Genomic DNA, 12,588 nt, shown 5'->3' with positions numbered 1-12,588 from the left:
CATTGTCTGTAGAAAAGCAAAGGAACGGGAGATACCTCTCATGTGAATGCGCATGACCGAGATTGAGGCTGCTGCCAGACCTCTGACTCAATCAGCTCTCATTCGGCCCCCCTTCACAGTAGAAGCCTGAAACAATGTTCTAAAGACTGTTGACATGTAGTGGAAGCCTTAGGAAGTGCAATATGACCCATATCCCACTGTGTATTTGATAGGGGCTGAGTTCAAAAACTACAAACCTCAGATTTCCCACTTCCTGTTTGGATTTTTTCTCAGGTTTTTGCCTGCCATATGTTATACTCACATACATCATTCAAACAGTTTTAGAAAGTGTTTTCTATCCAACACTAATAATAATATGCATATATTAGCATCTGGGACTGAGTAGGAGGCAGTTTACTCTGGGCGCGCTATTCATCCAAAAGTTAAAATGCTGCCCCCTATCCCAAAGAAGTTAAGGGCCTTTTGGCCCAGGATGCACCTGAGATCAATTTTGAGTCTCATAGAAAAGGGTCTGAATATTTATGTGAATACGGTACTTCTGTTTTTTTATTTGTAATAAATGTGCCAAGATTTCTAAAAACCTGTTTTCACTTTGTCATTATGGGGTATTGTGTGTAGATTGATGAAGGAATAAAAAATAAAAAATAGGTTTTAGAATAAGGCCGTAACATCACCATGTGGAAAAAGTAAAGGGGTTTGAATTCTTTCTGAATGCACTGTACAGTGTACCTGAGAATAGTCTTTATGTGGCCCTGCAGTGCACCACTCGAGGAAACTCCAAGAATTACATGAAGTAGGAGAGTGATTTTCTGAATCTTAAGATTCCTCAGGAAGCACGGTATATCTGTCCTGGAGCCAAATGCAACTCTCTGAACAATTGGAACAATGCCCTATTTGTCGTCCCTAGTGTTGACGGGCCTCAATGGCTGTAACAGACTGCAACCGCTCTCTCTCTCTGTCTGTCTGTTCCAGGTTTTAAAGGGAAGTCAAAGCCCAATCTGCTGAAGCAGGAGACCAGCAGTCTGGCGTGTGGCCTGAGGATCCTGTTCCGGATGTACACTGATGACAGCCGTCAGACCGCCTGGGAGGAAGTCCAGAGACAACTGCTTAAGTAAGGAAGGACCGCCACGCCCCCACTACTATCAAATCAAATCAAATCAAATTTTATTTGTCACATACACATGGTTAGCAGATGTTAATGCGAGTGTAGCGAAATGCTTGTGCTTCTAGTTCCGACAATGCAGTGATAACCAACAAGTAATCTAACTAACAATTCTAAAACTACTGTCTTATACACAGTGTAAGAAGATAAAGAATATGTACATAAGGATATATGAGTGAGTGATGGTACAGAGCAGCAAACAGTAGATGGTATCGAGTACAGTATATACATATGAGATGAGTATGTAGACAAAGTAAACAAAGTGGCATAGTTAAAGTGGCTAGTGATACATGTATTACATAAGGATGCAGTCGATGATGTAGAGTACAGTATATATACGTATGCATATGAGATGAATAATGTAGGGTAAGTAACATTATATAAGGTAGCATTGTTTAAAGTGGCTAGTGATATATTTACATCATTTCCCATCAATTCCCATTATTAAAGTGGCTGGAGTTGGGTCAGTGTCAATGACAGTGTGTTGGCAGCAGCCACTCAATGGTGGCTGTTTAACAGTCTGATAGCCTTGAGATAGAAGCTGTTTTTCAGTCTCTCAGTCCCAGCTTTGATGCACCTGTACTGACCTCGCCTTCTGGATGATAGCGGGGTGAACAGGCAGTGGTTCGGGTGGTTGATGTCCTTGATGATCTTTATGGCCTTCCTGTAACATCGGGTGGTGTAGGTGTCCTGGAGGGCAGGTAGTTTGCCCCCGGTGATGCGTTGTGCAGACCTCACTACCCTCTGGAGAGCCTTACGGTTGAGGGCGGAGCAGTTGCCGTACCAGGCGGTGATACAGCCCGCCAGGATGCTCTCGATTGTGCATCTGTAGAAGTTTGTGAGTGCTTTTGGTGACAAGCCGAATTTCTTCAGCCTCCTGAGGTTGAAGAGGCGCTGCTGCGCCTTCTTCACGACGCTGTCAGTGTGAGTGGACCAATTCAGTTTGTCTGTGATGTGTATGCCGAGGAACTTAAAACTTGCTACCCTCTCCACTACTGTTCCATCGATGTGGATAGGGGGTGTTCCCTCTGCTGTTTCCTGAAGTCCACAATCATCTCCTTAGTTTTGTTGACGTTGAGTGTGAGGTTATTTTCCTGACACCACACTCCGAGGGCCCCTCACCTCCTCCCTGTAGGCCGTCTCGTCGTTGTTGGTAATCAAGCCTACCACTGTTGTGTCGTCCGCAAACTTGATGATTGAGTTGGAGGCGTGCGTGGCCACGCAGTCGTGGGTGAACAGGGAGTACAGGAGAGGGCTCAGAACGCACCCTTGTGGGGCCCCGTGTTGAGGATCAGCGGGGAGGAGATGTTGTTGCCTACCCTCACCACCTGGGGCGGCCCGTCAGGAAGTCCAGTACCCAGTTGCACAGGGGCGGGGTCGAGACCCAGGGTCTCGAGCTTGATGACGAGCTTGGAGGGTACTATGGTGTTGAATGCCGAGCTGTAGTCGATGAACAGCATTCTCACATAGGTATTCCTCTTGTCCAGGTGGGTTAGGGCAGTGTGCAGTGTGGTTGAGATTGCATCGTCTGTGGACCTATTTGGGCGGTAAGCAAATTGGAGTGGGTCTAGGGTGTCAGGTAGGGTGGAGGTGATATGGTCCTTGACTAGTCTCTCAAAGCACTTCATGATGACGGAAGTGAGTGCTACGGGGCGGTAGTCGTTTAGCTCAGTTACCTTAGCTTTCTTGGGAACAGGAACAATGGTGGCCCTCTTGAAGCATGTGGGAACAGCAGACTGGTATAGGGATTGATTGAATATGTCCGTAAACACACCATATCACTGTATGGAGGCTGTCAAACAATACACTTGGCCATATACCAGACTTACTGAAGGCTAAACTCAGGGAATTGCTTGACTGCTGCTTTGAATAGCTAGTTTGACTACTGCCAGTGTAAACCTCAATAACTCCTAACTCACACCAAACACATATCTCCAGCTAATCTCCACCTGGCTTTGTGTCCCTTTGTCTCAACCTGGGAATAGAAAGTCATTAGTGTTTCAGATTACGCTTACTTTCACTGAAAACAACATTCTTTAAGTGAGCAGAGTAACATGATCTCCTTAATGATCATGTGCAGCTCTGTTATTACATTTAAAAAAAACTTTTACCCCTTTTTCTCCCCAATTTTGTGGTATCCAATTGGTAGTTACAGTCTTGTCTCATCACTGTGGCACTGCTAGCACTGCGATGCAGTGCCTTAGATCACTGCGCCACTTGGGAGGCTGTGCAGCTCTGTTCTACTGCTTCTCATTGTTGTTCTGCTCCTTTTCCCCCTACTAACGAGCCTTTCACCGTTCCTCCACCATCCCTAATCATCCTCTCACTAACGAGCCTTTCACCGTTCCTCCACCATCCCTAATCATCCTCTCACTAACGAGCCTTTCACCGTTCCTCCACCATCCCTAATCATCCTCTCACTAACGAGCCTTTCACCATTCCTCCACCATCCCTAATCATCCTCTCACTAACGAGCCTTTCACCATTCCTCCACCATCCCTAATCATCCTCTCACTAACGAGCCTTTCACCATTCCTCGACCATCCCTAATCATCCTCTCACTAACGAGCCTTTCACCGTTCCTCCACCATCCCTAATCATCCTCTCACTAACGAGCCTTTCACCGTTCCTCCACCATCCCTAATCATCCTCTCACTAACGAGCCTTTCACCATTCCTCCACCATCCCTAATCATCCTCTCACTAACGAGCCTTTCACCATTCCTCGACCATCCCTAATCATCCTCTCACTAACGAGCCTTTCACCATTCCTCGACCATCCCTAATCATCCTCTCACTAACGAGCCTTTCACCATTCCTCCACCATCCCTAATCATCCTCTCACTAACGAGCCTTTCACCGGTCCTCCACCATCCCTAATCATCCTCTCACTAATGTGCCTTTCACCATCCCCTAATCATCCTCTCACTAACGAGCCTTTCACTGTTCCTCCACCATCTCTAATCATCCTCTCACTAACGAGCCTTTCACCGTTTCTCCACCATCCCTAATCATCCTCTCACTAACGAGCCTTTCACCGTTCCTCCACCATCCCTAATCATCCTCTCACTAACGAGCCTTTCACCGTTCCTCCACCATCCCTAATCATCCTCTCACTAACGAGCATTTCACTGTTCCTCCACCATCTCTAATCATCCTCTCACTAACGAGCCTTTCACCATTCCTCCACCATCTCTAATCATCCTCTCATTAATGAGCCTTTCACTGTTCCTCCACCATCTCTAATCATCCTCTCACTAACGAGCCTTTCACTGTTCCTCCACCATTTCTGATCATCCTCTCATTAATGAGCCTTTCACTGTTCCTCCACCATCTCTAATCATCCTCTCACCACATTCGTAAACCTCCTTCATTGATTGGGCTGTGTGTAATGGCAGTCATATGGGGGGCAGTATTTTCACGTGTCTGAAGTATGCCCAGAATGTGCTTTAATTTACATATATATTTAATAACTCATTTGCTGCTTTGTCGTGGGTAGAACTCCGGCAAACATGATGACTTTTATTTAAATCTTACAAATTGAATGTCTGGAGTATTACTAAGAACCAGGCAGGCAGCTATCTACACCATCTAACAGCATTAACAACTTTCATTATTTTTCATGAAGAGGGGGAATCAAGGCCATGTCAGACGCCTGCTATTTATGAAGGGCTGCTGGGAGAGGGAGGGCATTGATCAGTCCATGTAATCACAGGGGAAACCGGGTTGACTGGGGGGAGGGGGAGACATCTCCACAGCTGTGCTCTGTCCTGACCCTGACCGCAGCTGTCTGAGAGACTGAGACATTCACGCTTCTGTTTACACCATCTAGGGAATAGAGAAGTCACAGTAGCCGAGGCAAAACATCAATATCCGCCACAGCAGGAGGGGAATCAAAAGAAATTGGTCCTGAGAGAGAATGATTGATTCAGATTGTGTTGATGTCGTTGTATCTTCTGTCGATGACTCTCACTCTCTCCAGTCATTCAGAGCACTCGTCTAAATGTGACATATCTGAAACAACTACACTGGATACTGGGTATAGTAGGTCTGTACATCCACAGACTCTGTGTTGCTGTTATTACTCAGTCAGTTGTCATCGCTTTGTCTTTCTATTGCAGTATCACATAGTAGCTATCGTCTCGTCTTTGTATTGAAGCCAGTATCTGTATTAGCAGGAAACTCTTAGGTTGTCAGTCTGATATGTCCGTTCATGTGTAAGAGAGAGAGAGTGAGAGCTCACGGACTGGACTATCACAAACATGCGTGCGCACACACCACACTAGTATAGCATGGCATGGTAGAGGAGAGAGGACAGCACACACACCACACTAGTATAGCATGGCATGGTAGAGGAGAGAGGACAGCACACACACCACACTAGTATAGCATGGCATGGTAGAGGAGAGAGGACAGCACACACACCACACTAGTATAGCATGGCATGGTAGAGGAGAGAGGACAGCACACACACCACACTAGTATAGCATGGCATGGTAGAGGAGAGAGGACAGCACACACACCACACTAGTATAGCATGGCATGGTAGAGGAGGGAGGACAGCACACACACCACACTAGTATAGCATGGCATGGTAGAGGAGGGAGGACAGCACACACACCACACTAGTATAGCATGGCATGGTAGAGGAGAGAGGACAGCACATACACCACACTAGTATAGCATGGCATGGTAGAGGAGAGAGGACAGCACACACACCACACTAGTATAGCATGGCATGGTAGAGGAGAGAGGACAGCACACACACCACACTAGTATAGCATGGCATGGTAGAGGAGAGAGGACAGCACACACACCACACTAGTATAGCATGGCATGGTAGAGGAGAGAGGAAAGCACACACACCACACTAGTATAGCATGGCATGGTAGAGGAGAGAGGACAGCACACACACCACACTAGGTATAGCATGGCATGGTAGAGGAGAGAGGACAGCACACACACCACACTAGTATGGTATGGTAGAGGAGAGAGGACAGCACACACCACACTAGTATAGCATGGCATGGTAGAGGAGAGATGACAGCACACACACCACACTAGTATGGCATGGTAGAGGAGAGAGGACAGCACACACCACACTAGTATAGCATGGCATGGTAGAGGAGAGAGGACAGCACACACACCACACTAGTATAGCATGGCATGGTAGAGGAGAGAGGACAGCACACACACCACACTAGTATGGCATGGTAGAGGAGAGAGGACAGCACACCACACTAGTATAGCATGGCATGGTAGAGGAGAGAGGACAGCACACACACACCACACTAGTATGGCATGGTAGAGGAGAGAGGATAGCACACACACCACACTAGTATAGCATGGCATGGTAGAGGAGAGAGGACAGCACACACACCACACTACTATAGCATGGCATGGTAGAGGAGGGAGGACAGCATACACACCACACTAGTCTAGCATGGCACGGTAGAAGAGAGAGGACAGCACACACACCACACTAGTATAGCATGGCATGGTAGATGAGAGAGGACAGCACACACACCACACTAGTATAGCATGGCACGGTAGAGGAGAGAGGACAGCACACACACTATACACCACACTAGTATAGCATGGCATGGTAGAGGAGAGAGGACAGCACACACACCACACTAGTATAGCATGGCATGGTAGAGGAGAGAGGACAGCACACACCACACTAGTATAGCATGGCACGGTAGAAGAGAGAGGACAGCACACACACCACACTAGTATAGCATGGCATGGTAGATGAGAGAGGACAGCACACACACCACACTAGTATAGCATGGCACGGTAGAGGAGAGAGAACAGCACACACACTATACACCACACTAGTATAGCATGGCATGGTAGAGGAGAGAGGACAGCACACACATCACACTAGGTATAGCATGGCATGGTAGATGAGAGAGGACAACACACACACCACACTAGTATGGCATGGTAGAGGAGAGAGGACAGCACCCACACCACACTAGTATAGCATGGCATGGTAGAGGAGAGAGGACAGCACACACACCACACTAGTATGGCATGGTAGAGGAGAGAGGACAGCACACACCACACTAGTATAGCATGGCATGGTAGAGGAGAGAGGACAGCACACACACCACACTAGTATGGCATGGTAGAGGAGAGAGGACAGCACACACCACACTAGTATAGCATGGCACGGTAGAGGAGAGAGGACAGCACACACACTATACACCACACTAGTATAGCATGGCATGGTAGAGGAGAGAGGACAGCACACACACCACACTAGTATAGCATGGCATGGTAGAGGAGAGAGGACAGCACACACACCACACTAGTATAGCATGGCATGGTAGAGGAGAGAGGACAGCACACACACCACACTAGTATAGCATGGCACGGTAGAGGAGAGAGGACAGCACACACCACACTAGTATAGCATGGCACGGTAGAGGAGAGAGGACAGCACACACCACACTAGTATAGCATGGCACGGTAGAGGAGAGAGGACAGCACACACCACACTAGTATAGCATGGCACGGTAGAGGAGAGAGGACAGCACACACCACACTAGTATAGCATGGCACGGTAGAGGAGAGAGGACAGCACACACCACACTAGTATAGCATGGCACGGTAGAGGAGGGAGGACAGCACACACCACACTAGTATAGCATGGCACGGTAGAGGAGAGAGGACAGCACACACCACACTAGTATAGCATGGCATGGTAGAGGAGGGAGGACAGCACACACCACACTAGTATAGCATGGCATGGTAGAGGAGGGAGGACAGCACACACAACACTAGTATAGCATGGCATGGTAGAGGAGGGAGGACAGCACACACACCACACTAGTATAGCATGGCATGGTAGAGGAGGGAGGACAGCACACACCACACTAGTATAGCATGGCACGGTAGAGGAGAGAGGACAGCACACACCACACTAGTATAGCATGGCATGGTAGAGGAGGGAGGACAGCACACACCACACTAGTATAGCATGGCATTGTAGAGGAGAGAGGACAGCACACACACCACACTAGTATAGCATGGCATTGTAGAGGAGAGAGGACAGCACACACCACACTAGTATAGCATGGCATTGTAGAGGAGAGAGGACAGCACACACCACACTAGTATAGCATGGCATGGTAGAGGAGGGAGGACAGCACACACACCACACTAGTATAGCATGGCATGGTAGAGGAGGGAGGACAGCACACACCACACTAGTATAGCATGGCATTGTAGAGGAGAGAGGACAGCCGACATGCAGAGTTGATTCCCAGCAAGGTGCTTACGAGGGCTAAGCAGATTTCGGAGGTGATTAGCTCATGGATTGTAAGGGGTCTGTGAAGAAGGGAGAAGATGATGGGACAGGAGGGAGAGATGGAGGTTCTGTTTGAGAAAAGGGTGAGGGTTAGAGGTCAGAGGTCACAGCTGCTCCTCTCCTTGTAGCTGGTGTGGAGTCAAATAATTTCATGTTGGCTGTGAATTTAGTCTTGCTGCTAAATAATTTGTGAATCGCATCTTAATTCTGTGTTGCTGAACAGTTTTCATAAGCTCAATGAGTCTATCAAGATCTTTCCCTCTAGTGTGTGCAGTGAGGCAGTAGCCTACTTCCTGACTCTAACATCAGAGAGCCACAGAGAAGCCTGGACCAACCTGCTGCTCCTCTTCCTCACCAAGGTCCTGAAGATCAGTGACGACAGGGTAAGGATGTCAACCATTAACAACATTCAGACAGGCCACTGACTTGGTCAAGTCATTGTCAGCGATATGTTCAAGGAGACCTAACCCTGTCTTTGAATGGGGATTCATCTGTAGGAAGATGTTTTATGTCTCTCTCTCTTTCCACAGTTCAAGGCCCATGCGTCCAGGTACTACCCTCTGCTGTGTGAGATCATGCAGGTTGATCTAATCCCAGAACTGCGGGCCGTGCTACGGAAGTTCTACCTACGCATCGGTATCGTGTTCCAGATCGCCCAGCTGCCTGGACCACCTGCAGAACCAGAGCTGGAAGTTGAGGTGGAGAGGGCGGAGGTGGCTGGAGAGGAAGCCTAGTGATGGTGCACGTGTAGCGGGCTGGCTGCGAGACCTCTGACTAGGGAAGCCTGGAGTTCTGGAAGTCCTCCTCCCCTCTTGCCTTGGGTTTGTCTACCAACCCTTTAGCACTATGGTCTCCCATCCCCCAGGGTACTATGAAGGGTGCATCTGACCAGACTTCACCCTTCTGGATTTGGCAGTTACCCAGAATCCACAACTAACGGTACAGGAAACTCCAAGGTGTCTCTACTGTGAACCTGACTTGTCATGTGACAGAAAATGCCAACTCCCATACACACTACATGGCTAAAAGTATGTGGACAAGTGCTCGTCTAACATGTCATTCCAAAATCATGGGCATTTATATGGAGTTGGTCCCCCCTTTGCTGCTATAACAGCCTCCACTCTTCTGGGAAGACTTTCCACTAGATTTTGGAACATTGTTGTGGAGACTTGCTTCCATTCAGCCACAAGAGCATTGGTGAGGTTGGGCACTGATATTGGGTGACTAGGCCTGACTCGCAGTCAGCATTCCAATTCATCCTTAAGGTGTTTGATGGGGTTGAGGTCAGGGCTCTGTGCAGGCCAGTCAAGTTCTTCCACAATGATCTCGACAAACCATTTCTGTATGGATCTCACTTTGTGCATAGGGGCATTGTCATGCCTTAACAGGAAAGGGCCTTCCCCAAACTGTTGCCACAGGATCGTCTAGAATGTCATTGTACGCTGTAACGTTAAGATTTCCCTTCACTGGAACTAAGGGGCCCGAACCATGAAAAAGCCCCAGACCATTATTCCTCCTCCACCAAACTTTTCAGTCTGCACTGCTCTGGGACAGGTAGCGTTCTCCTGGCATCCGCCAAACCCAGATTCGTCCTTTGGACTGCAAGATGATGAAGGGTAATTCATCACTCCAGAGAACACGTTTCCACTGCTCCAGAGTCCAATGGAGGTGAGCTTTACACCATTCCAGCTGATACTTGCCATTGCTCATGGTGATCTTAGGCATTTCATGAAGCTCCCGATGAACAGTTCTTGTGCTGACGTTGCTTCCAAAGGCAGTTTGGAACTTGGTAGAGTTGCAACAGAGGCCACACGATTTAATGCTCTGCGCGCTTCAGCACTCGGCGGTCCTGTTCTGTGAGCTTGTGTGGCCTACCACTTCGCGGCTGATCCGTTGTTGCTTCTAGAGGTTTCCACTTTACAATAACAGCACTTACAGTTGACCGGGGCAGCTCTAGCAGGGCAGAATAACACCACCGGGGCAGCTCTAGCACGGCAGAAATTTGACAAACTGACTTGTTGGAAAGGTGTCATCCTATGACGGTGCCACGTTGAAAGTCACTGAGCTCTTCAGTAAGGCCATTCTACTACCAATGTTTGTCTATGGAGATTGCATGGCTGCGTGCTTGATTTTATACACCTGTCAGCAACAGCTGTGGCTGAAATAGTCGAATGCACATACTTTTGGCCATGTAGTGTATCAGAGGGGGTTGAAGTTGCCCCTAGACACTGATCTAAGGCCAGTTTTTGCATTCCCCCTTATGGTTAAGGTTATAATATTGGGAGGTCAAACTGATCCTAGATCCTATGGGCTACTTATACCCGAAGCCCCTCATATCATGGATGAATGGCTTGGCCTTGTACAAGAAGATCTCATTCTCTAACGACTGCAGAATAACTATCACTCAGAGTCAAAATATATTTAAAACGGGTTTGCTTCTTGACATTACTGTATCCTTAAAAGCGATTCTAGAGAATGAAATGGCTACACGTACATCATGCAATGCAATTGACGAATATTCAGTGATATGAAATGTGACATTTGTTACTCGATGATAATTCTGATCTTTTCCTGGCTGTACCGCTGATGGTTAACGTTAGCGGCAATCACCTTGTGGATGAAAAAACCAAGTACAGAAAAGCCGCTTTGTAATATAATCTGATAACACTAGATTTTATTTGTGTTTTGTTTATTTTTTTCCACAGGATTTTGCTGCACTCGGGGCTCGATTCAATCAGATCCGTTTTAGCTGACATCCGCATAGCGGTTGTATTGACGGTGTCGGAGGTGGAACTGCATTAGATCTGTCAAATCCATAAGTGACTCCTGGCATTATATCTAAAGTGGACATTGCCAATGGCTGCACGGAGTCGCATTAACACACATCCCATGCAGCCTTGTTTACAAGTTGGAACGTGAGATGTGATCTACACCTCCATTATGCTGATAGAAATCCTCATGATTTAGTTTGATGATTTCTATCTAGCGTACACTTTCTCGTTGTTAACTAACGCGAGTGGGGCGGGTGTGGCAATGATCGTAAGAGCAGCTGCTCACCGATTTGAGGGCTCCAACGCAGTTCCACCTCAGACACCACCAAACATCTGCTATGCAGGTGTCTGCTATTGCCAGGTTAATGCTGATCTGATTGAATCTAGGCCCTGATCTCATTATTGAATACACTGGAGATTTTGACTTTTGTGATAATTTATTTACTGGACCACCTCCTGCAGATTGTCCTATATGAGATTTGTAATTGAATGACGACACGACAGAACGCGAAGGGTTAAAATATTCAATTGATATGTTCTGAGGCTTTTTAACTGATAGTCGATAACTGGGCTCTTCCTAAAACTGGGAGGAAAAAGAGCAACTATGGGCCTGTTCAGGAGTTTGCAACGTTACACAACACTCAGCTAGAAATGTATTGTGTAGATATGATTTTCTTTCATGTAATGAAAGTAATTATCTGCTCTATCTGCAATGCTTCTGGATAGGCCCCTGATGTGAGCTGCTTCTGAGTCACAGGTATGTTTATGTTTGAAGTTAGTTTTCAGTGTGTACAAATTAGAATAAATGAATAATATATTTAATTTTCTTTGGTTTGGGGACATGCTGTATGTTAAGGGTAAATGAAGAATGTTAGCTGTGCTTTAAAAGAAGACTTCTGGATGGTGTGTGGATTGGATGTATTCCTTGCTCACGGATGTAGAAAACAAAATGTATATGGTACAGAAATGTAAAGTTTTCTATGTTGAAAAAAGACTTCTGTACAACTTCCTGTACAAAACTGGTCATCATCCGACATTCTAATCAGGTTATAGGTCAATAAAGTTTTTGAACTTGATTTGTTTGACCATTTGATTGGACAATATGAGTCTGTCTTAAGAGGAAAGGATTGAGTACCAAGGACAAAGACAAGATTATAAAAACATGATTTATTTTTTACCCCAAATCTTTCTATACTGTATATTAACACACATTTTCTTGCTACATACAAACATTTCAACACCAGATACACATTTCACATGTTTTAAATACATATTAATTCTGCAAAAGTACATTCAAAAGGTTCCCATAGTTGCTTACACAAGCAGACCAAACCAGTC

General features: G+C 46.7%; 1 protein-coding gene across 4 annotated transcripts in view; it reads left to right on the top strand.

Annotated features, from left to right (window-relative positions):
• Window positions 1–12,326, top strand: part of LOC115130145 (brefeldin A-inhibited guanine nucleotide-exchange protein 1-like) — a 100,879-nt gene extending 88,553 nt beyond the window's left edge. For all 4 annotated transcript variants that reach the window (XM_029660951.2, XM_029660950.2, XM_029660949.2 and 1 more), the window contains 3 exons: window positions 973–1,111; window positions 8,745–8,862; window positions 9,010–12,326. In XM_029660951.2, coding sequence (XP_029516811.1) covers window positions 973–1,111; window positions 8,745–8,862; window positions 9,010–9,213 — 461 coding nt within the window. In that variant the 3' untranslated portion in view covers window positions 9,214–12,326. The remainder of the gene's footprint in view (window positions 1–972; window positions 1,112–8,744; window positions 8,863–9,009) is intronic.
• Window positions 12,327–12,588: the final 262 nt, after the last annotated feature.

Source organism: Oncorhynchus nerka, linkage group LG6, assembly GCF_034236695.1.
Source record: "Oncorhynchus nerka isolate Pitt River linkage group LG6, Oner_Uvic_2.0, whole genome shotgun sequence".
NCBI lineage: Eukaryota > Metazoa > Chordata > Actinopteri > Salmoniformes > Salmonidae > Oncorhynchus > Oncorhynchus nerka.
This window is presented reverse-complemented; position numbering and strand designations above follow the sequence as displayed.